General features: G+C 52.1%; 1 protein-coding gene across 1 annotated transcript; it reads right to left on the bottom strand.

Annotated features, from left to right (window-relative positions):
• Positions 1–682: 682 nt before the first annotated feature.
• KDM8 (lysine demethylase 8) lies at positions 683–23,514 on the bottom strand. Its single transcript, XM_068565301.1, has 8 exons — positions 23,426–23,514; positions 14,308–14,803; positions 11,752–11,918; positions 10,483–10,615; positions 8,698–8,742; positions 2,630–2,779; positions 1,715–1,807; positions 683–1,623 (listed from the first exon to the last, which is right to left on the bottom strand). Exons 2-8 carry the CDS (start codon positions 14,773–14,775, stop codon positions 1,459–1,461), a joined length of 1,221 nt encoding a protein of 406 aa, XP_068421402.1. The 5' UTR covers positions 14,776–14,803; positions 23,426–23,514; the 3' UTR covers positions 683–1,458.
• Between the last annotated feature and the right edge of the window lie 915 nt (positions 23,515–24,429).

Genomic DNA, 24,429 nt, shown 5'->3' with positions numbered 1-24,429 from the left:
TGCTCACAGAGCCCTCGATTCCTTTCTAAACAGCTCTCGTATTCGCCCGGCCTCCACGCCCGGCCCTGGCCTGGGCTCACCCACGGCATGAGACCCACAGCCTCCCTGCAGCTTTGACCATCAGCCCCTCCTCTTCCCTGCCGAGAATCAAACATATATTCTGATGATCTCTCTGCTCAAAACTCTGAAGCCCCAAGACCTACATGATAAGGTTCGAATTCCTTGGCCTGGTTACAGAGGACATTAGTAGCTAGTTTCAGCTGCCCATCAATGCTTCCCACCCCCCTTCTCACAGTAACTCGGGGGGGGGGGGGCCGCCTGTGAGCCAGGCCCCGCCAATCAGAGCAGCCACTCCCTGCCCCACGGCATCGCCCCAGAACGGGCAAAGGTCCCAGGCCCAATGGTCAGAACCTTCCCTGAGGTTTCTGAGCTGTGGGCTGAGGTGCTGGGATCTGGAGTTGACCTGCTGGGGCCATCTTCTCCCCCGGGGAGAAGGCTAGCTACAAGAGGGAAGAGACTGAATTCAAGGTCAGACCAGCAGACGTGAGGTGGCCACGGAGGGAGAGAGGCCTGGTAGGTAGAGGCATGGCCCTGGGCCTCCTCCACAGCTGTTCCTGCAGGTCTGTGACACCCCTGCCCCCAGCATCCTTACCTGGTCAAAATTCAAACAGAACCACCCATGTTTTATACAAACAAAACAAATGTGTTTATGGAAAGTCTGAAGCCTGGGTCTCTCCTAGCCTAAAACCCTCTTCCGGAGAGGAGTGACCCCTGGGCGATGGAGACAGCAAGGGGCAGGAGGGGGCCTGCCAGGTGGTTCTGTTTCTTGACTGGGGGACTGGTTGCTGGGAGGGTGTGGAGTGGAAAATTCGCCAAGCTAGCGGGTCTGTGCACTTCTCTGAAGTAACCAAGACAGAAACTGCCCCAGGCTCCCCACTGCCCAGCAGAGGCCTGAGCTGAGCAAGCCGGTAAGAACCCACCCCCCTGACCAGGCCATGGCCACCCCACTCCAGAGCCTGCGGGCCACGGCTGTCCTGACAGGCCAGTATTTACAACAGTAATAATCATGAAGACTGGGGACAGCCGCTGAGGTTTGTAGCGCAGCTCTGCCTACACCGCATCCCTAGAGCCCTCTGTGGTGAGGACTAGCGCTGCCCTATTTTCCAGATGGAGACACACAGTGCAGTTTCTTGCCCCAAATCACACAGCAATTAAGCGACAGGGCCAGGCTGGAATCCAGGCAGCCAACCTCAGAGCCCAGGAACTTCTGTGCGGGTTGTGGGCCTGGAATGTCCCTCTGGGGTCCCACCCGCCTGCCTCCGCTGCCCACACTGGCCTGGGCACCCCTCGCCCTGCGTGTGCCCGGCGAGGGAGTCCTCAGGCGCAGGCCGGGCCGGGCACAGGGCGGAGGACGTGTGACCACGAGCGCGTCTGCTTGCCGGGCACCCTCCTCTCGGGCTACGACCACCAGAAGCTGACCGAGAAGCTCAAGTCCAGAGCCCGCACGTAATGCCAGTACTTCACCGGGATGAAGAGGATCTCTCCCGGAGACAGGATGCAGGACAGGAATGGGGCCTCGGCAAACCTGGGGAACCTCTCCACGTCGGGATTCTCCACGTCAACCTGAGGAAAGCGAAGGAAGTCACTGGCCTGCTCTCAGAGACAGGGTGTGGAGGAGGGGAAACGGCGGGTCACACCGGTCCCCCAGGCCCACCTGGCTCGTGTTGTGAAGAAGGTGCGTGTCATGAGGATACAGGGCCTCTGACTCCTGCGGGGAGTACAGCCGGATGTACTTCCTGCCCATCACCTGCACGGAAGAGAGCCGCCCTCCTCAGCAGGTGCCCGGCCGCCCCGGCCGCCCCGCGCCCGGCGCACACGCCAGGTGAGGAGCGACTGCCTTCGCTACCGCTGCTAACAGGCCTCGACCGTGGCGCCGCTGTCTCAGTGCCGCACGTGTTATTAACTCTAAGCCTCAGCACAGCCCTCCGAGGTGGTTTATCCTCTCCCCCCCATTTTACAGGTGAGGAAATGGAGGCACAGAGAGGTTAAGTGAATGGCCCACCTTCACAAGGCTGAGAGGCGGTCTGGCTCCCGGCCTCTCTGCTGCCTCTGGGGACTGGTCCCCGGGCTGGAAGAACACTCTCCCTCGTCAAACCTCTCTGCCTACGACGGAAGGTGGTTTTATAACAGGTGCCCCTCCCCTTACAACACACACGCACGCGCGCGCGCTGCTCTGTCTGGGTCTCAGTAAAACCACCCACTGGCTGAGCAGCTTCCCCGTATTTGGAGAGAGGATTCTGGCAGGAGAAGCTGGCCTGGTTCCGATGGACGGCAGGGGAGAGGCAGCCGTCGGGGCACTTGCTCCGTCCTGAGATGGCGCCCCGGCCCTGCTCTGCCCTCAGGAGGTGTCCGGGAACCCAGACGATGCAGGAGCCATGGCTGGAAGCCGCCCCGACCAGGCAGAGGGCCCCACCCTGAGGCGGGGTACCTTTTGTTTCTCTGTTTTCACTTCTGTCCACGTCCCTGTCAGTGGTTCATCTCTTTAGTGTTTAAATGTGGACAATGCGGCCAGGCCGCGTGTGGCTGGGCCAGGAGGAGGGGGAAGGCCGATGTTCTGAGCAGCTCCAACCTGGGTTAGGAAGTTCTGCTGGGGGTCCTGGTGAAGCGGGGAGACGGTGCCTTGGGGACCGAACCAGGCGTTGATGGTGATCTCCTCTTCCTCCCCGGCGCCCAGGCAGCAGTAATCGGGGATGCTGATGTCCTGCTTCAGCTCCGGGATCTGTAGGGCCAGAGCAGACGCGGGGGGTTAAGACCAGGCCTGTGCGACACAGCAGCCTAGAAGTCCACTGACTCTCCCGGAAGGCCGATACACACTGTCTTCTTGTGTAATAATATGACTGTAGCCATATTTTACTGTATAGGAGTTTAAAAATCAATTTTAGAAAGTAAATATATAATTGCTAGGGAAGGGTTATAATTTTATTTTCAGATTTCTTTCCATGTCATATGCATTTTAGCTTGGTTTCCTTTTCTTAAAAACCTGATACCACTGCTTTGTACCTAAAAATAAACCAGCTTGCAATTTTCTAATTTTAGAACATCAAATTAAAGAAAAACAAAAAGAAAATGGGACTGAGTAGTTGATGAAATCTCTGAAAGGGAAGATTTTCCAAACTTTACTAATGGTAAAGCAATCACAATTGGTACATTTAAGATAAGTTACTTAATACAAAGATGGGGAGTAAAATGGGAAACATTTGAACTGTGGTAAAGGAAGGTTAATGTAGAGAGTGCATACAAAATAATAAGGAAAAATAATAAGGATCCCAATACATAAGGTATACAAATAAGAAAAGGACAAAAACCAGATCATACATAAAGATAAATTAGATATAAAGAAGGGTTTCAGTCTCATTAGCAATAAACATTGTCACCATTTCCCACTGATCAAATGAGCAGAAGCTGAAAAAGTGGTAACACTCAGTGGTGGTGAGGATGTGGTAAAGGGGGCACCCTCATGCCAGGCTGCTGGTGGCATCAAGCGATGTGGTCAGGACTTCCCTGGTGGCACAGTGGTTAAGAATCTGCCTGCCAATGCAGGGGACACGGGTTCGAGCCCTGGTCCGGAAAGAATCCCACACGCTGCGGAGCAACTAAGCCCGTGCGCCACAACTACTGAAGCCCGTGTTGCCTAGAGCCCGTGCTCTGCCACAAGAGAAGCCACTGCAATGAGAAGCCTGTGCACCACAAAAAAGAGTAGCCCCCGCTCACCACAACTAGAGAAAGCCCACGGGCAGCAACGAAGACTCAATGCAGAAAGAAAGAAAGGAAGGGAGGGAGGGAGGGAGGGAGGGAGGGAGGGAGGGAGAGAGAGAGAGAGAGAGAGAAAGAAAGAAAGAAATTGGGTGAAAAAAAAAATTGGTTTAAAAAAAAGAAAGCGATGTGGTCAAGTGTGGAAGTCTTAAAACCATTCATGGACTTTGACCCAGGTGAAAGTGAGCTTGTGCTGCTCCTTTGTGTGGCGGCGTCAGGGGCCTCCGGGAGGCTGTGAAGTTAGGGCTCCCGGGGAAGGACGAGGGCTGTACGAGGAGGTGCGGTCAGCTGACCTGCCCCGGCACCGTCAGTGACCATCTCTCATGAGATGGACAGGTTCTTCCTCGATTTACGATGGGGTTGTGTCCCGATAAACCCATCGTAATTTGAAAATATCGAAAGCTGAAAACACGTTTGGTACACCTAATCTGCCGAACATCATTGCTGAGCCTGGCTTGCCTTAAACGTGCTCAGAACACTTACATTAGCCTACAACTGGGCAAAATCATTGAACACAAACTCTATTTTATGATGAAGTGTTGACTACCTCACCCAATTTATTGGATACCGTACTGAAAGCAAAAAACAGAATGTTATCTGGGTACAGAGTGGCTGTGCCCGTATCCATCGTCTCCCCTCATGATCGTGTGACGAACTGGGAGACCCAGCCCAGCATCACGAGAGAGTATCGTAAACACACCACTAGCCCAGGAAAAAAGCCAGATTCAAAATTCAAAGTACAGTTTCTACTGAACGCATATCACTTCGGCACCACCATAAGGTTGAAGAATCCTAAGTTGGGGACCACCTTATACTTTAAAACGGCAAGTACCGTGAGTCCCCTCATGTCTTCTTATGCCCCACACCTCCTCACTTCCCGACCAGACCCGCAGAAGGCAGCTCCAGGGCTCCACTCCCAGGACCCGTGAGGAATCCAGCCGCCCTGAGGGAGGGGCTGGAGCTGCCTTCTGCAGGCCTGGTCGGGAAGTGGCTTCAGCCAGGGTGAGTGGTTTCTTCACTCTGAGACTCCGGTTCTTTCCAAATGGGGCCAGTCCACACAGCCCTGCCGAGCCCCCAGCCCCCAAGACTGCCTGCTCTGCCGGCAAATGCTCGGAGGCTTTGGGAAGTTAAATAGAAACTTAAGTTTGGTTCCCAAAAGGTTGCAAAGGGGACCCACTATGCTAGTTTACTCAGGTATTTTCAGACTGAGCTCTCGGGGCTGAAGGGACACCTGCAGGTGGACTGGCCATTACTTTAGTGCCACAATCGCAGGGGGCGGCTGGAAAGTTCTCCCTGCGGGGAGCCTGGGCTGTTCCGTACTTTTAGAGTCTGTCTCCAACAGCCCATGTAGAAATGCGGAAATGCTGCTGTGTCCACTGCTTTGGGCTGACAGAGAAGTTCACAGTCTGAGGGGCCGTCCTGTGGGGCTCCCCAGCGAGGGGCGAGACGCCAAAGGCCTCTGGGAACTGCCTGCGTCTCCCCTGCCAGGCTCGCTGTCACACCACACGGTTTCTGGCTGGGATTACGCCAGACTCCAGCCCTGGGGGATGCTGAGAAGCTGCCTGGTTCCTGGTGACATCATCAGGTTTCCTGAGCGGTGACTGGTTGACCAGACGGTGTCATCAGAGCCACTGGCCAAGGATTCAGAGACGCCAAGAGGAGAAACCGTCTTAGACGTGACTGATACTTGAAGGCAGACCAAGCACAGTGGCCAAAATCTTCTGAAACACAGGGTCGCTGGGAGGGGAGTCAGTAAGAGGTTTTGGGTGGGGCGACCCTGAGCTTCGTGCAGGCAGAGAAGGCCCCAGAAGCCACACAGAGGCTGGCAGGCCAGGCGGTCCCTCTGCGCTGCATGATGGCCCCAGGGCTCCGGCAATCCCCAAGGTAGTCTGACAGCAGAGGAGAAAACCCACTTCTGGGGTCCCAAGACAAAACGCCTTCAAAGTCTTCGATTGTCATAAAAATAATCATGTACTTTGCCTTCTACTTCTAAATGTGCTTCCTCGTGTTCTAGTAAAATGGCAATTGGCTGCTCCAAGACAGGGAGCCAAGACGACCTGTGGCTTCCAGGGGCCCTGGGAGGCCGAGCCCCAGTATGACGGAGGCCAGGGGATAGGACAGGCCGGTCTCTTGAGATCACGTGGTAGGGGCCTGATCAACCTGAATCCCCCTTTTCTTCACTTAGCAAGAGAGGACAGGACTCAGGACCTACGAGTCCTCACATGGGGAAGCCTGGGCAAGAGAACACAGCCCACGCGGCCCCATCACCTCCTGCCCCCCTGTAACTTTGGACCCGCAGCTCCCGGAGGCTGGCACAGCCCCAACTGGGGCCCCCCGGTCAGGACAGGGACCCCAGCTTCCCACTGGCTGTGGTCCTGACCCCGAATGACCCAGGTCTTCCCTGTTCAGGGCACAGACCCAGCCCCTGACCTCGCCTCCCGCCCAGCACTGCCCCCTCTGGGCAGCTGTGGCGTCAGGCCTGGCCAAGACCACATCTGCCAAGTCCCCCCGGATGCCTCAGCTCCACCTAACGAGTGGTTCGGGTCCCAAACCTAGGAGTCTTCCTGGGCTGCTCCCTTTCCCTCGGTCTCTGCACACCCACCACGTCAGGTGCCGGCAGCTTACACACATCCTAACCCCATCTCTCCACGCGCGGCGTCAGCTCTCCCTGGACCGCTGCAGCAGCCTTCTAGCGGTCTCCCTGCTTCCACACCTGTCACTTCGACTCCTCCCCAGACAGTGCCGCAGCCATCCTGGAAACACTTCCCTTCACATTAAGAAAACCATCCTTCCTCCAGCCCTGATCTCCCTCTCAGGCCCCATCTGCCACTTCCCTCCCCTTCATGCGCTCGGCTCCGGCCACGCTGAACTCTCCTGCCCCTTGAAGGTGAAAGTTCACATCTGCTGCTCTCCCAGCTGGCATGGCGCTTGTCATGTCCTTTTAGACACAAGAAGAAAATAAAATGGCAAGTTGATGACGGGGATAAAATACCCACAATGCTTACGGTTGACAACTAGCTTGCATCCAGAACATATATAAAGGATTCCTAAAATTCAAAATAAGAAGACCAACAACCCAATAAAAAAAAATGGGCAAAATATTTGCCATGTGGCTGGGTACCTACTGCTCATCTTTTGGGCTGCTGCTGAGGCATTACCTCCCCAAGACCCCTTCCCTGACCATCGGATGGAAAGGGCCCTTGCCCTGCCCAGCCTCCTTTGTAGGGTACATTTTTCCTTTCCTTCAAGGCGCTCATTACCCTCAGATACACGTGTTTTTCAGGTCCACGGGGCAGGAGAGCAACTGTCTCCTTTGTCCCGGCGTCCCCAGGGCAGGGTTCAGTGCCGGTGCACAGGGGCCTACAAAGCAGCCGTCTCCCGCCAGACATCAGGGTCACAGCCCCGGCCACCCCCCCAAGTACAGAGTGAAGAGGAGAGCGGGGGATGAGGCAAAGGGTGGACGGAAAGCCCAACTGTCCGGTCATTCCCCAGGGTGAGCCCTCCTCTGAGGGTTTCAGCATCCTAACCAGACGGCTTTGAAAGCACAGGATGCAATCTGATTCACGCTACACCTCACTTTGTTCCGTTTTGTTTGCATTTAAAAACAAAGTCTCTGTTCTTCTCGTTATGAGGACTATACATACTCATTATAGATGATTTGGAAACCGCAGAAAAGAGAGGGAGGAACCCCCTCGCCCTCTCACCCCCCGCAGACAATCCCTGTTCACCTTCTGCGGCCTTTCTTCCTGTCCTTTGCCAACTCAGCTGCGGCCATCCTGCACATCACTGCACAGCCCCATTTCCTCACTCCCCACGAGCCAGACGGTCCCGGTTCCCGCCGCTTCCCCAGCTCTGCATTTGGTGGCTACGGGCCCCACCTCACGCAGGTCTGGGTGACAGGTGATGCTGGTGCCATTGATCTGGGTGCGGCTCAGGATGGACCCTGCACTCTAAAAGCCAGGATGCTGGCGCTGTCTGGGCCACACCTGGACGGTCTCAGGGGAGGATGTGTGACGGAGAGAGAGCTAGTGCAGCCTGCCACTGTCCCTCTTCTTCCCCTGGGCGCTCTCCGTGCATCCCCCGGCTCCCATGTTGGATTCTCCTGGAAATACCACCTCGGAGTGGGAACCCTCCGGCTCACAAATGTCCTAGGGCTCCTCGCTGTCTTGGCCTGGCCTTCAAGGCCCTCCCAGCTTGGCCCCAGCCCCCCTCTTCGGCTTCCTGCTCTGCTTTTCTGACCAAACCCTCTCACGCTGGTGGACGCGCCCAGCACGGGGATTCGTTCTGCTCTCCGACCCCGGCTCACGAGGCGCCTCTCCCTGGGACTGGCCTCGGCCTTGAGCCCTGCTCCTCCCCTCAGCTCCAGCCCACGGCCCCCTCCTCTTTCAGTCTCCACCAGTTCGTCCTGAGGGTCTTCCATCCAGCCGGTCAGGGTAGCCAGAGGAGTGGAACCTGGGCCCTGCCCCAGCGCACAGGCCCAGGTGCGGGGAGCCTGCCTCGTAAGCAGACGATTGAGGGGTGGTTAGGGCGGCTCCAGGCCCTGCCCAGGGGACCCTGTGAGTCAAGGTCAGCGGCAACTTGCTCATTCTGGGTCAGGTCAGAGCCTGCCACCCTCACCTGGGGGACCTGTTCCTCAGTTCCGACCACACCCGGGCTTCAGGCTCCATCCCCCGGGGGACAGCCTAGGGCCTGCTCTGCTCCCCTGCTGCCCGCTGGCGAGTAGGGCATGGGTAGAGGCACAGGGGGCCTCCCTGCTCACCGCAGGGGGCAGTACCACTGGGGAGCAAATGAGGCTGCGACCCCTTTCCAACCCTCTGGGGCCAGCGCCCAGGAAGGGAGGTGGGAGAGGGTGAGAGGGTGAAGGGTAGAGGGGCTCGGACTTACCTGGTCAAAGAGCTGGTGCTGAGCAAGGTACCCGATGTCCTTCGGCTACTCCATGGGAGAAAAACCAGAGGCGACACAGAAAAGCCCCGTTAGTCGCGGGACACCTCCTCAGAGCTGCCCGTTTGGCTGGCTCTCAGCCCCCTGCCCTAGGCGTCACCTGCAGGGCCCTCCTCTCCGGCCTGCTTGGTCCCCCTCCTCTGACCCGGGGGCGAATGTGATCCCTCGCCAGCCAGCAGGACTGGGCTGATGGGGGGACTGAGGATCCGGCCCTGCCTCTGCCCTGAGTAAGTCACCCTGAGCCCCGGGGCTCAGTTTCCTCAAATGAAACGTGAAGGGGCTGTACACACATAAGGATTTTTTAAAAATAAAAACGGAATCATACAATATGTATTACTGTGAAGTCTGCTTTTTTCATTTAATGATATATCATGACTACCTCTTCAGGTCAATACAGGCATACGTGACTCATTCTTTTGATGGATGCATGTTTTATAGACAGGATGCATCATTATTCATTCAACCATCCCCCTGCTGGTGGACATTAAGGTGGTTCTGCCGCGGTGTTTCAATAAACAGCCGAATGCTCTGGTCCTTATGTTTACATAAGGAGAACAATGCAGTCAGGGAGTATGTGGATTTTAAACCTCAACAGCTTCTGCCACGTCGTTTTCCCAAACGTTACATCATTTACACTCTCACCAGCAGTTAACGTGAGAGTCCACTTTCCTACATCTGCCTGCACTGGAGATGATCATTTTGTGAAAATGTCTACGAATCAGATGAGTGAAAAGATCAGTGCTTTACAAACTGGGCTCCCCGACGCTCAGGGGTTCTTCGAAGATGCCCGAGGGCCTCTGCAAGGGTCAGATGGGGGCGGGGCAGATGGGACGCTGGGCACCACTGACCCCAACTGCGGCCAGAGTGGCCAACAGGTATCAGGAAGAGGAAGACACCCAGGGCCCTCACTGTTAAGAAATGACAAAATGGCGCAGCTGCTTTGGAAGACAATCTGGCAGCTCCTCAAAAGGTTACACACAGAGTTACCATCTGACCCAGCAATTCCACTCCTCGTATACACCTAAGAGAAATGGAATCACATGTCCGCATAAAAATGTGTACGTGAATGCTCACAGCAGCATTCTTCATACCAGCCAAAAAGTGGACACAACCCAAATGGCCGTCCACTGAGGAATGGACAAACAAGATGCGGTCTATCCATCAAAGGGATAGTATTCGGCCATACAAAGGCACGGAGGACTGGTACGTGCTACGACAGAGATGAACCCTGAAAACATTATGCTAAATAGAAGAAGCCAGACACAGGTCGTCACATATTATATGATTCCAATTATGTGAAATGTCCAGAACTGGCAAATCCATAGAAACGGAAAGCAGATTCGTGGTGGCCTGGGGATGGGGGGAAGGGGAAAGGGATATGGGAAGTGACTACTAATGGGTACGGGGTTTCTTTGGGGTGACGAGAATGTTCTAGAATTAGATAGTGGTGATGGTTGCACAATCTTGTGACTATACCAAAACCCACTACATTGTAACCCCAAAAAACCAACCAAATAAAAAAAACCTCCAAAAAACAAAGGGCCTGAAATGGGAACCTTATATCCAGCCTGCCTTTCTCATGCTGGCCAGCCTACTGGCCACAGGCCCTTAAAGAATGGTTTCTTGACTCCTCCAAAACCTCCCCTGGCGACACATGGAAGTTATTTGCCCAAATGTAACGCGTTCCCTCCCTCCTAAGTATTAGGGGGCAGGAGTCAAACGACACACCTCATTCGTGATGTACTTGCTGATGAACTCATTGACAGTCATGAGCGTCTGGGACCACTCCTCGTCCGTGTACCTGGAACCGAGCTCTACTGGGACGGTGCGGCAGCCAGCGATTTCTTGGATGTACTCCAGACTATTCGGAAAACAGGGATTGGCATTGCCATCGTATGCTAACACCCGTTGGGTGCCCTGCTAAACGTGCTACGCTGGTCTCCTTTCATTGGCACAAACGCTCACGAGGAGGAGGAAGACCCCACTTCACTGCTGAGGAGACACAGGTGCAAGAGAGGCGAGGTCACTTGCCCACCTGGCGCTGGGCAGCTTTGCAGATACAACCAATGAATCTGGTTCTTGCTGGGCGGCTCTATTTCCCTGCTTGCCTAGCGCCTTTCAACCTCTCTCTTTGCTCACCCTGTCACAAGCAGAGAGATCTTCTTTGGGCCAGTGGCAGACAGTGCAGGGTGGTGAGGGGCCTGGGTCCTCAGCTCCGGTGGCCTGGTGCCGAGTCCAGCCCTGCCTGTCACCCACCAGGGGACCTGTGGCAAGTCCCTTCGCCTCTCTGAGCCCTTGTTCCCCGTTTGCAAACTGTGGGTGATGACACTGCCCGTCACACAGGAACCAGGGAGGGGACAGTGAGGGAAGACATGGCATGTGCCCGCCTTGCGTGGTCAAGCACACAAGTCTCAGCAGGAACCACTCCCTCCGCAAAACCACTGCCACAGACAGGCTGGCTCCATCCACCTGCCTGAGACACGCCTCCTCATTTCAAAATTAGGCATGGCTGTGGCATCATGGCTACTGTCCAGCTGCCTGATCTGACCTCTCCACCATGAACCTGAGGAGGGACTGGAAACAGACATGAGGAGAGAATAAACACAGGAGCCCTTGGAGCCCACGCAGAGGGGGTGGGGCTGTCTTGGGTTCTTATTTCTACTCTCAAGGCTCAGGGACCCCTAAGAAACTCCACAGAATTCCTGAGATCCTGCAAAACTGCATAATGGACTTAACATTGGACTTCCACGACGCACTCCTTAAAAACTGCTTAGGGCCGGCAAGCTGTAGAAGGTAAGAATCTTATAACCTCTGGCATCGCTTCAGAGCGCTGTGCCTTTAATGCGTGTTTAACCCCTCGGCCGTCCATCTCGCTTCACTGCCAGTGAAGTGTCTGGGGGGCTGTACTCACTTGGGGATGATGGGAGGAGGAATTTGGGGGTCTCTGGGGCTGCTAAATTGGGAAGAGGAACCGCACCGCCCTCAGCAGACGCCCACCTCCACTTCTTCATGCACGGCCAGTGGTCGGCCACACCTTCCAAGATCACAGGCCTCCCTGGATCCAAAAAATGCTTCCTGAAATGCTGGAGGGATGGACAGTGAAGCCGGGGCACCGTTCTTTCTGACGTCATATCTGGAATCGGAACGCGGTCATTCCTTGCTTTCTGTTCAAAATTAAGACAAAACAAGATGGCAACAACTGCAGAAAGGCCAAAATTCGAGGCATTCCACTAGGAATTTGCATCAATGGTAGTAAGACAGCTGAGGTGTCATTAGTAACAATAATAAGTTAATATTTATTGTCAGTTTTACTGCTGCTACTGTTACTACTGACGTTTCACGATATCAACATGTTTTTTTCTCTACCGGTTCATTTAAAATGTTTGTTGAATTATAAAACTAATATACTGCTTTCATAGAGGAAAACTTACTATCCCAAACTCCACCATCTAACATACAAGGATTCTTCTCATTACTGTATGTTCCTTTCCCATTTTGTTCACACATATACATCTCTGATCCCCTCTAAGATTCACAATGAATAAGCAACTCTGCCTCTTCTGTCCAATCATTTCTCTAAAGTAGTTTCCATGCTGCCACCCAGCCCTTGCAATGTCTTGAGTGGCTGCCTCATCGTTTACTTAACCACCTCCCAGCTGAGGGGCCTGAACAAGTTACTGTCTCTGAGCCCGTTTCCCCATGTGTTAAACCCCGCTGGGTGACGAGACCCCGTATGTAAAGCACCCAGCACTGCCGCCGGGCACCTGTCGGCTCCCTCTGCTGGACCCCAAGCCCGTGCTCAACATTCACGCAGTGGCGGCAGCGACAGCTAACATTCTTCCCTGCAGGCGATGCGCGAGGCCTTGAATTTGCCTGTTCTTTTCTCGCTGTCCCCAAAGTAGACTTTTACTTCCCTGGACTCCCTTGTCAAACAGGCCTTCCCTGACCACCCTGTCTGAAGCAGCCTCCCCACCTTTCTCACCACCTGGGAGAAGACATTCTTTTACAGCCTCACTAGAATGTCAGCTTGAGGACGGGGTCTGGACCATGCCCTTGGTTCCCGGCGCATCTGGGCCACCGCTGGGGCTCAATAAGGCTGCTGAGCACAACCCTTCCTACAGGCAGGGGAACGGAGGTGGCACAGAGCAGCCAAGACACTGCCTGAGGCATAGGCAGCGGGTGGTGGCGCAGGAATGTGAACCCAGGCAGCTGCCTTCAGAGCCTGAGCTCCCACCCCGTTAACCATATGCACTGCCCCAGACCGCGAACACCACCCTGGCCATGAAGCCACCGCCATATCCCTTGGGACAGCCCTGGCCTGGGCAAGGGTGGGTGCAACCCCTGGGCCCAAGGGGACAGATATTTGTCCCTTGATCTGCATGTCTGCCTGACCCTCTGAAAGGTCCACCAACACCCCATGCCCTCGGCCCTGTGGCACCCTTGGCAACACTGGGTGTTGTATAAAATCTCATTTGATAATTTCAGAGCCAAGAATGGCTGCTTTTTTTGTTTGTTTGTTTAAACCAGAGGTGAGGTTGAACATTTCCCACATGTTTGTTTAACAGATCTGTTTCCTCCTTGTGAACAGTCTGTTCGTGTATCTGCTCTCTCTACCTCCTGGGGCCCAGTTTTTTCTTTTTTCTTTTCCCCTGTTGATTTGTATAATTCTTATACAATAAAGATATCTCCTCTCTGACAGCTTTGCTGCAAATTTCTCTTCCCTGTTTATAGGCTCACTTTTTATTTCAGTTACATGCATGGTGTATTTATGACATCCATTTGCATTATTCTTATAGAAAAATAATACTCACCGTAGGGAATTCTGAAAACAAGAAAATATTTAGAAAAATGTCGAAAACACCCCGTAACTCCCTTACCCAGTGTCCAGTACAGTCTGAGTCCTTTTTTTCTGGGGGTCAGCACTCTGCTATTTTAACAGATAAGGAAACTGAGGCTCAGAGGAGGTGACTGACTTGCCCAGAGGTACTGTGAGTGGGTCTGCGTGTCAGTGCTGGGATGTGAAGCCTGAGGAAACCACCCTCAGTGTCTGTGGGGTGTTGTCTGGCACATGCACTTAAATACCAGTGAGGACACGGTCAAGTATCTAAAGGGCAGGACCGATCAGTCACGTGAGTTGTAGTGTCTCATCCAAACTCAGCAGCACAAAGACAGACGCAGACAGGACAGTGGGTGACACTTCAACCAAGGGGCCAGGAAGAAGCTGAAAGAGAAGGGCTCCCGCTGGCTGCAGGCCTCGGCCACACAATCCCTCTGAGCCGCTTCTCTCAGGAACCACAAAGCTTTTACCCTCCTGCTCTCCCCAAGGGGCACTGCTTTTGCACAAACAGAGGAAAAACAAAAAAATTGAGACAAGAGCCTGCTCCTTTTCCAAACCAATGGAGAGGCCATTTTTCAACCAGAGGGGTCAGCATGCCAGGGGCTTCACCCCAGGGGAGAGCTGACCTGTGACTTCTAGGAAAACAGGGCTGATGGATTTTGCTGGGTGTGGTCAGTGGCGGTTGCCCACCCCCCCCCCCCACCGCCCCCGGATACCTTTAAGCCGAGCGGCTCCTGGCTCGGGCCGGGGGCGGGCCTTTTTCCAGAGAGCAGGTGCTTCTGGAGGACAGCAGTGACTTTAAGGAGGATGTCCCCGAGGATGGCCGCCCCCATCAGCAGGCCCATGTCACAGGCTTTCAGGGCGGCGGCCACGGAGGCAGCGTCCCCAGGCGGCGCGCACAGACACACGGCTTTCAGGAGGCAGCTGAAGGCGTACACCCGCCGCCAGTCCTTCTCCACGTGCTGCCAGGGCCCTGTGTTCAGCTTCTCCCAGGAGTAGTCGAGCAGCGCCTCGCAGGTCTGCAGACACTCTCGCCTCCTGTCCCCGTAGAAGAGCTCGGCGGCTTCCTGCAGCAGCAGCACCACGCTGCCCTCCACCTTCTCTCCCAGCTCCAGCTTCAGCTCCTCTTTCGTGCGGGGCAGGAGTGCCCAGAGGGCCTCCCAGAGCGCGCCTGGCCCCGCCATCGGCCCAGCCGGCTCAGTCCGATGAGTGCTGGGGGGAAAATAAGTTACAGCAAAACACCACGTTGTATGCGTACATATTTACAGTTCTACATTTTCATAAAATAAGACTGGGGGAAAACAAGCTAGATCTGTGATGACATCCAGCGGCCAAAATGTCAACCACTGAAATTTTAAATATATATAAACTATTTTCCTAAAAAAAGAGAGAGACCGAGAGAGAGACAGCACGCACAGACCTGGTCCCCTATAGGTTCCCAAGGCTTCCGGACTTGTCCCATGTAACACACATCTCATCTGCACTGATTCTTCAACAACGGTCTTCTCCGCCCTGTGAGGGCAGGGTCCCTATCTGTCTGGTGTCACCACTGCATCTTCAGGGCCTGGCATAACACTAGGCACACAGTGGGCACCGGACCTGTATTTGTTCAGAGAGTAACGTGTATTGTTCTTGTCTGGAATGCCTCCAACACCCCTCTTCTCTGGCAACTCCTATCCAGCCTTTAAGGCCCATCTTAAATGATCCCCTATGTGAAGCCTGCCAAGATTCTCCGACAGTGTTTTGGGTTTGAACAGCCCTTGAGCTTCTTGCAGAGTCAAGCTCATAGTAGGCACTCAATTACTACTGAAGGAATGAGATCTTAACGTCTCTGGAGGAAACCTGGAAATACGTAAATCCTATACAAAAAGGTTTATCACAGTTGGTGTCTTTAGTGACTTTAGCCTGGACATTATATATAGATGGCAGGCCAGTCTCTAGGAATAAGTACTAATATGTGAACAGGTTCTACTGCTCACAACTTATGGTGATTTATTTGCACTACAATGTTGTAGGTATTATACTAACAGCTGCTATATGCCCCATCTCATTTGATACTAAGAAATAGGGACCATCATGCTTTTTGCAGAGACTGCTCTATGCTGGGGGTCAACAAACTTTATCTGTAAAGGGCCAGATATCAAATATTTTAGGCTTTGCAGGCCATACAGTCACTGCTGGTACTACTCTGTCACTGTAGTGTGAAAGCAGCTGTATACAGTATGTAAACAAATGGGCACGGTGTGTCCCAATAAAACTTTATCTACAAAAACAAACTCTTGCTTTAAGCTCACCAAAGCCCATTGCATCTTCTTCCGGGGCACAAAGTTAGACTCCATTTCTCATTTGCAATTAGATGTGACCACGGGACCGTGTTCCAGCTAATGGATGGAAGTGACGTATGCCCCTTCCAGGCCTGGTCCATAAACACTTCCTATGTGATCCTCCACACTTTCCCTATCCACTGGCTGGAAGCGAAAGACTCTGAGGCCTTAGGGGATGGCAGAGCCATAAGATAGCCCCCCAACTAGGAATATCCATGCTGGAATGCTTCGAGAGCAAAAAATAAACTTGTATTGTGTTTAGCCACTACAGTGTTGATGATGTAGCAGTTATCCTGCCCTGAATGAAGCAATAACTTCCTTCTACTATTGAGGAAACAGATGGCAGAGAACGTAGTAGAGGGTATTTGTTGAGTTCTGGTGGCTCAGAATCCTTTTCTCTTTCTTGACAACTTACCTCCATCTCCTTTTGAGAAATTCCATCATACCCACTGAGATCAGTCTGGTGGGATGTTGCCAAGCGGTGGGTATGTGACCCAAGCTAGACAACGAGTTGCCTCCTTTGAATTTGAACTTTAAGTAGGTCAACTTGACCAGAGAGAGCTGACATTTCAATTTTGTCCTAGTGGCAGTTTCTGGACCAGACTATTCTTGCTAGGGTCTCACAATTATTGTCCGCAATTCCTAAGATGCAGAACCACTTTAGTTCTTGTCTTTTCCAAGCCCAGCTCTCCAGCTTTCCGTCGATTCTGTGGGCCCCACAGTCTCCCAAGAAATTTCCTCTTGCTTATGTCAACCAGGGTTTCTGTGGTTAATAATAAAAGAACCTTATTTGACCCTTAAAAGTAACTGACACTCAAGAGCCACGGGGGGATGGTGAAGGCAAGAATGAAGACTTGCCTGTGATAAAGCCCCATTACATGCTCCACTTCTTGTGAGGGAAGAAAGTCACCCTAAGGTGCAAGAGAGCCCAATGATCCCTGCTTGCTGTTATGAACACTCTTATCTAACCCCCTTAAGTATGGGCAGGACCTGTAATTTGAGTGGTAGGCAGAATAATGTCCCCCAAAGATGTCCACATCCTAATCCCCAGAACCTGTGAGTATGTTACCTAACATGGCAAAAGGGACTTTGCAGATGTGATGAAGAATAAGGGCTGTGAGGTAGGATTATACTGGATTATCTGGCTGGCCCCAACCTAACACAGGAGTCCTTGAAAGGATCTTTCCTGGCTAAAGTCAGAGTCAGAGGGAGACGTGATTACAGAATTGTTAGAGAATGCAATGTTGCCAGCTCTGAAGATGGAGGAAGGGGGTCCCAAACCAAGGAATGTGGGTGGTCTCTAGAAGCCGGAAAAGGCAAGGAAATGGATTCCCCCCTAGAGCTTCCAGAGGGAATGCAGCCCTGCTGAGACCTTGATTTTAGTTCCATGTTTAACCTCTAACCTATAGAACTGTAAGCTAGTAAATTTTTATTGTTTTAAGCCATCATGTTTGTGATAATTTGTTATATCAGCAATAGAAAACTATTATTACTTGCCTATTATAACCAACAGGTGTGTAGGTTTGGTATGTGTAGCTATTTACTTTTTGGTCTAAGATGGCCAAAGTGACGAGATGCCACTTCTGGGATCAGGTCACATAAGACTGGAACTTCCATCTTGCTGCCAGACTCTCTCTACTGCCTTCTTGGTTTGCATGCATCGATGAAGCAAGTGGCCCTGTTGGAGGGGCCCATGTGGCAAAGAACTGAGGGTGGCTTAGAGTCAACAGCAAGCTAGGAACTGAGGGCCTCAGTCCAGCAGCCCTCCAGGAACTGAATTTTGCCAACAACCACAGGCACTTAGATCCTTGTCCAGGTGAGCCTTCAGATGAGAGCTCAGCCCTGACACTATAACTGGAGGCTTGTGAGAGACCCTGATGTAGATGACCCAGCTAAACCCTGTACGGACGCCCAACCCACAGAAACAGAGATAATACGTGTGTGTTGTTTTACAGTCACTAAATTTATGGTGATGTGTTACGCAGCAATAAATAAACACTCCTACCAGATTTCCTGGACATGCTGGGATTCCATCTATAACTCACACCAAAGAACAGGAGGAGAAAGCATGGTTCCCTTTAGCTCTAATGTGTGTGAAGACGTTAGCAATAGATGGAGAAACAAAGACGTGTGAAGGATGCTAGAGATATGGTCCCTGAGGGTGCGTCAGACAAGCCATTCCTATTGCTGGGCCCCATTTCAGCTCACTCCGCACCAGTTCAGGAATATTCAGTATTCAGCAGACAGAATACTTGCCTCATTTCACCCCCAGAAAGACCCTACAAAGCTGATAAAGTACTTACAAAGCGTTTGCTGTAAAGCCAGGAATGCTCCAAGCACTTTATATACACTCTTAATTCTTACAGAAACTTTAGGTATTGTCATCTCCATCTTACAGATAAGGAAGCTAAAGCAGAGAAGTTAAATGATGTCCCAAAGCAATTCAGCTAATAAGAGGTGGAGCAGAAATTTAAAACTCGGGCAGTCTAGCTCACCAATCCATGATCTTATAAATGAGGGACCAGAGCCACAAGATCACAAGCCAGCACACGATGAAGCTGCACATCCGGGTTAACTCTCAAGAAAACTCTGAGGAAGGAATTATTATTCTCCCCATTCTACAGATGAGAAAATCCTATCACTTCACATAACAAAAGGGTGTACCTTTCTCGCTTGTCATTATTTTTGAGGTGCCTCTTCCTGGGCCTGTCCTAAAGTAAGTGCAGTAATTCAGAGTTTTTCTCAGTTCTGCAGTCTATCCCCAGCACCGCTTTCTAATTGTATTTGTTCCTCACCATACTGTGAAGCCGACAGGGGTGTATGTGATCATTTCCCCTGCAACCCCACCCTCCTATTTTGCTGATGAGAAAACTAAAGTCCAGAAAAAATGAAGTGACTTGACCAAAACACACCACCACAGTCAATCACTTGTGCAGAGACAGAACTTAGATTATGCTCAACCTCAGGGCCCTTTCGTATGTGCCATGTCAATGCTCCATGTTTTCTGGGTTTTTTTTTTTTTTTTTTTTTTTTGCTGTGCCACGCGGTTTGTGAGATCTTAGTTCCCAGAACAGGGATCGAAACCGGGGCCCTGCAGTGAAAGCGCGGAGTTCTAACCACTGGACTGCCAGGGAAATCCCAAGGCTCCATGTATTATGTACATTATCTAACATATCCCTCACAATTCTACAGTGTGAGGTTTTACAGATGAATGAAGTGAGAGTTGGGAGATTAAGCAATTTGTCCAAAACTTCACAGTAAGTGGCAGTGTCCACTCAGACACCCTTCATGTTCGGGCATGAAGACTGCATCAGCTTTTGGAGCTTTGGATCCCAGCTCAGTCCCTGGTTCAAAATGGATATCCTTCCCAGCTGGTTTACTGCATGACAGGACTCAGAGAGCCTGAGTGGCCTGGCCCAAGCCCGCCAGGATGACTTCTATCTCCAGCCTCCCAGAAGATTCATAAATGTCTTGTGTTGGTCTCGTTAAGAGCTTCACAGTGCAGGGCTTCCCTGGTGGCGCAGTAGTTAAGAATCTGCCTGCCAATGCAGGGGACATGGGTTCGAGCCCTGCTCTAGGAAGATCCCACATGCTGCGGAGCAACTAAGCCCGTGCGCCACAACTACTGAGCCTGTGCTCTAGAGCCCACGAGCCACAACTACTGAGCCCACGTGCTGCATCTTCTGAAGCCCGCGCGCCTAGAGCCTGGGCTCTGCAACAAGAAGCCCACGCACCGCAACAAAGAGTAGCCTCCACTCGCCACAACTAGAGAATGCCTGCGTGCAGCAACGAAGACCCAACACAGCCAAAAATAATAAATAAATAAATTTATAAAAAAATACCATACTAATATCAATAAAAATAATAATATATTAGAAAAAAAAGAGCTTCACAGTGCAGCCTTCCAGCATGGTCTTATCCACTAGCCACACGCAAAACAGCACGTGGACCCACCAGCTGGCCTTCCTGGGTGGCCTCAATGCTCATCCCCTGAGTGTCGCACATGAGTCTCATAAAGCAATTTTGAAAAATCTCACCTTGAGCGTGCGAAAGGCCTCAGAGGCCTCATATTCTGGCTTCTCACAAAGGTCTACAAAAAGGCCTCCCAAAAAAAAAAAAAAAAAAAAAAAAAAGGCCTCCCAGAAGATGAGTTATTTGCCTTAATATAAAAATGGCTTCTGCTGGGGCCTATGTACCAACTTTGTAAATTGGTCTCTTAGTGGCCTTAGAAAATAGCCTCCTGGAGGGTTTCAAATGGGCTATAAACCAGTTCCCTGGGATGCAGATTTTAACCTTTGTAAATTGGCCTCCCAGGGTGACCTTACAAAATAGTCGCTCGCAAAGCTCGCAAAGGCCTTACAAAGCCAGCTTCTAAGGTGGCCTCCCGTGCTGTTTTGCAAAATGACCTCCCAAGGTGGTCTCGTGTTTGGTTTTCATAAACCGGCCTCTAAGGAGGCTGCGGTGCTGCTTCGCCAGGTGGCTGCGGGGAGGGCCTCAGGTTGACGGCCGTGTGCACCAGCCTTCTGGGAGAGAGGGCCTCGAGCTGGCTGTACAGAGCAGCCTCTCCGTGGCCACATAAAATAGCCTGAGTAATTTATTTTGAATCCAGAGCTCCTCAGTGAACGTCTTACAACAAAGCCTTCAGAGAGACTTATGCTGACGCTGCACGACACAGCCTTTCAGAGGTGGGCGCTTCGGGATGGCTGTGCGTTCATTTTCAAAATGGTTTTCCAGGTTGCCTCTGTGTTAGCCACCTGAAACGGCCCTGCGCATCTCATGACTGATCTTAAACACTAGCCTCCCAGGGGGCCTTACAATAGCAGCCTGTAGCAGCCTGGTGAGGTGCCGCGCTGGCCACCATCCGTCTGAGTAGTCTCATGTATGGCTTCGTTCCATCGGCCTCCCAGGATCTTCCATGATTTGGCCTTTTCAATAGTTGCCGTATCGAACGGCCTTCCGAGGAGGAGCCGCATCATATTACAGAAAAGTCTTCCAAAGTGGCCTCATGACCTGTTTTAAAGACTGGCTTCATTACATATTGGGCCCTTGTCTGAGGACCAGGTGAAGCCTGGACTTCGTCTTAGTTGTACAAACCTATCTTCCATGATCCGTGTTAGCCATCTGAAATGGCCTTATAGGAGCAAGGTCCTTCCCCGGCTGGGTGAAACACTTTCTTGTCAGCTGTGTGAAACAATCTTCCAGAGGCGCTGGCCTCATGTGGGCTGTAAGCAGCAGCCTTCAAACAACCAGTTGGTACGGCCTTCCACTGAAGGTCAGGTAGAGGCTACATTACGCTGCCTTTCTCAATGGCCTCACGTCCAGGCTTTACAAATCAGGCTTCCAGCATTCCCCATGCATTAGTCTGATAGAAAGGTTTCTTGACGATTGTATCAAGCAATTTTCTGGAGGAAGGTATCAGCCTGAGTAGCCTCATGGCCTGGCTTTACTGATTTGCTTCCCAGAGTTCCTCACTGAATTGCCTTTTTTTCTAAAAGGCTGTATTAAACGAACGAGGCTTCCAGAGGAGGGAATCAAGGGTAAACTGTGTGAACAGTCTTTCAGAGTGGGACTGCAAACTGGCCTTTACATTGGCTTCCCAGAGCTCCACGTAAAAGGGATAAGCAAGTTGCATAAACAGCCTTCTGGTAGGTATGGGTGGATTAACTACAGAATTTATCATACAAACCAGGATGCTATAATATAAGCCTTTTATTTATTTAGCTTGATAAAATATACATTTTTCTTTTGCAAACTTTTTTATTCTCATCATTTTCTCCAGCGTTTTTTTTCACTGTTTGGAACTGCCATTTCTGCACGTAGGAATTTCATCTTACACAAGTTGAATACTGGAAGTGCTGATAGTAGGTTTCAGGGACAAGTCACAAACTGGCATTATTCCAGGCACATTGAGACCCATTGTCCCCATAATCACAGGCCATATGAAAAAGCCTCAGTGGCCTTGTATCCTCACTTTAAAGTCAGTCTCCTAGGGGTAGACAGGTATTGGCCTTAAAAGACTTCTTGTTGGTTACATAAGGCTTTTTTTTGAAGGGGGTGAGGGTAGAGGTGAATTGCCTTTTATAAAAGGTTGTATTAAATGAACAAACCTTCCAGAGGAAGGTCTTGTGTCCTGGCTTTGTAAACTGACCTTCCAGAGTGCCACCTGTCTGTACTGGTCTCATGACATGAGACAGCTTTCACAGGAAGCTCAGGTACAGCCTGCATAGAATTGCTCTTCTCAGTGTACTGTCTTGGCTTCTTACGTAAAGGACTGTTTGTTGGCATAGGAAATAATCTTGAAAAGGGGGTCAGACCAAGGTTGTATGAGCTAACCTCTCAGAGTGGCTTTTGTCTTGGCTTTATAAACCAGCCTAACGTGAACTTCATAAACGGCTTCTCGCTGGTCACGTTAAACACCAAGGAGCCAAGTACAGGCTGTATACAACAGCCCGACTCAGGTCCTGACTTCATGAATTCACCATCCAGATAGAGGGTATTATGTAAGTTGGCCTTTGGTTGGCTATTAGTTAACAGCCCAAGGGGGTTCCTGACGTTTATAAAATAAAGCCTTCTAGGAAGCCACCGCAGTCATCCCAGAATTCTCTTAAGTTATCTTTAAAACTCTAAAGCGCCTCCCAGAATACATCGGCCTCAATCTGGCTTTCTGGGACCAGGCTGCCCAGTCTTGTAACGAGCAGACGGGATCGGGCTGGGCCGTCGGTGTGGCCCCAACACCTGCCCACCCCCTGCCCCTGGATTTACTCCAACCTTGTTGAGCACGGTGACCCATCTTTGCTCAGAGTTAACCCCTACCGAGTTAAGACACCCCCGTCCTCCAGGCGGCCACATGCACAGGGCCCACCGGGTCCCCCAGGACGAGCGGGCTGGGCGGGCTCTACGTAACCCACCAACCCTCCACCCCGAGGTCTCACACCTCTTCCCTCCCCGGCGCCTCCCCCGGGCCTTCATTTCCCTTGGTCCACATTTGGGGCCCGATGGTTTAAGCGTGCCCCGTCGGCCTAGCTCCAGACCGACAAACGGCGACTGGCCCGGGAGGGTCAGCCAGCAACCACCTGCCGCTACAAACACGACGGAAATCGGAAGCCTCGCAAGTGCATTAGAGTCGCATCAACGCGACACCAAGAACCGCGCAGGGACACAACAGCCCAGTCTCACACACGCGCAAAAAGAAATGACTGGCGTAAGAGGTGCACCACGCACGCGCAGGGCCTTCCTCCTACCCCTGGAGGCGCTGGAGTTGACCGGCTAAACTGCGTTCTCAGCGCGCATGCGCTACCCCCGGTTCTCCCCCCCCACCCCACTCCCCCAACAGCCGGCTCAGTTTCGCTGCTTTGAAGGGCCGCCCTGTGCTTTCCAAAGCGCACGCGCGAGACCGTCCTTTCCTGCTTCGCCCCTTCACGCTACGCCTGCGCAGTCCTTCCCTCTCAGCCCGGCCTCCCCGCTTCTAAGGAGTCAGAGCTGCACGCCCTCTCGAGTTGCTCAAACTCACCTGTCTCGAGTTTGGACAGTGTCGAGTCGTCGGAGGCCGGCGACGACTCTCCCTTCTGGACCGAATACTCCGGCTGTCTCCGAGTAGTCAGAGGCTTGCCCGAGGAGTATCGATCACCAAGGCATGCCTAGAGGAACGCCGAGTGATCGATGCCGTGGCCCCGCCCTCCCCGCCCCGTCCTCCCCGCCCCGCCCCGCCCCGTTTAAAAGCTGGAGGGTGGAGCGACAGCCTAGTCTTGGGCTTTTGCCTCAGTTTCTCTTACCAAGTGGGTAACGCGTGCGATTGCCTCTGTAACGATAACTTCGTGTACAAGGCAGCTGCACATCTACCATTTTATCTAATCGTACAACTAGGATTATTCTGTTTTACAGAGCGGTAAATCGAGGCTCAGTGAGATAAAGTGGTCAAATCCTCGTACTTTCGGAAAGTCGCAGATCCTGACTTTTCGAAGTTCACCCCCAAGTGCTGCACCCACGGCCTGTGGGAGTGAGGAGGACTCAGGGTTTCAGTACGGGGTGGCAGGCGAGGGGTCAGAGCCCTTACTTCTACCACCGCTAACTTGATGCTGAGTGGTGTGGGCATCACTGGGGGTTTCGGTTTTGAGCAAACTCCCCGTGGTCTCCAAGGACTGGGCCCTTTGAAGCATTGAACAGAGGCGATAGAAAGTTCTGCTCGTACTGCGTTTGGAATCCAAGTGGAAATAGGAAGGAAATTTATTTACTGGTGTTAAAGAAGAATTTATTTGTGACATTTGTTAAAGACGGTAAGGCAGACTTTATTCACTGGGACTGCTGCGATGGGAGGGGCAGAAGTGTTGTGATAGGGGAGAGAGATGGGGCACAGCTCTGAATACAGCAAGGACAAGTGGAGATTGATAGCCAAGGAGCAGGGTCTGGGTCAGTGGATGGAAACTTATTAAGAGGAAACATAATGGGTAAGGGGAATTCTGGCTAAACCAAGGTCCCAGGTTTTTTGCTGATGGCAGGCGAGGGTGATAAGATATC

Source organism: Eschrichtius robustus, chromosome 16 (genome assembly GCF_028021215.1).
Source record: "Eschrichtius robustus isolate mEscRob2 chromosome 16, mEscRob2.pri, whole genome shotgun sequence".
Taxonomy (NCBI): domain Eukaryota; kingdom Metazoa; phylum Chordata; class Mammalia; order Artiodactyla; family Eschrichtiidae; genus Eschrichtius; species Eschrichtius robustus.
This window is presented reverse-complemented; position numbering and strand designations above follow the sequence as displayed.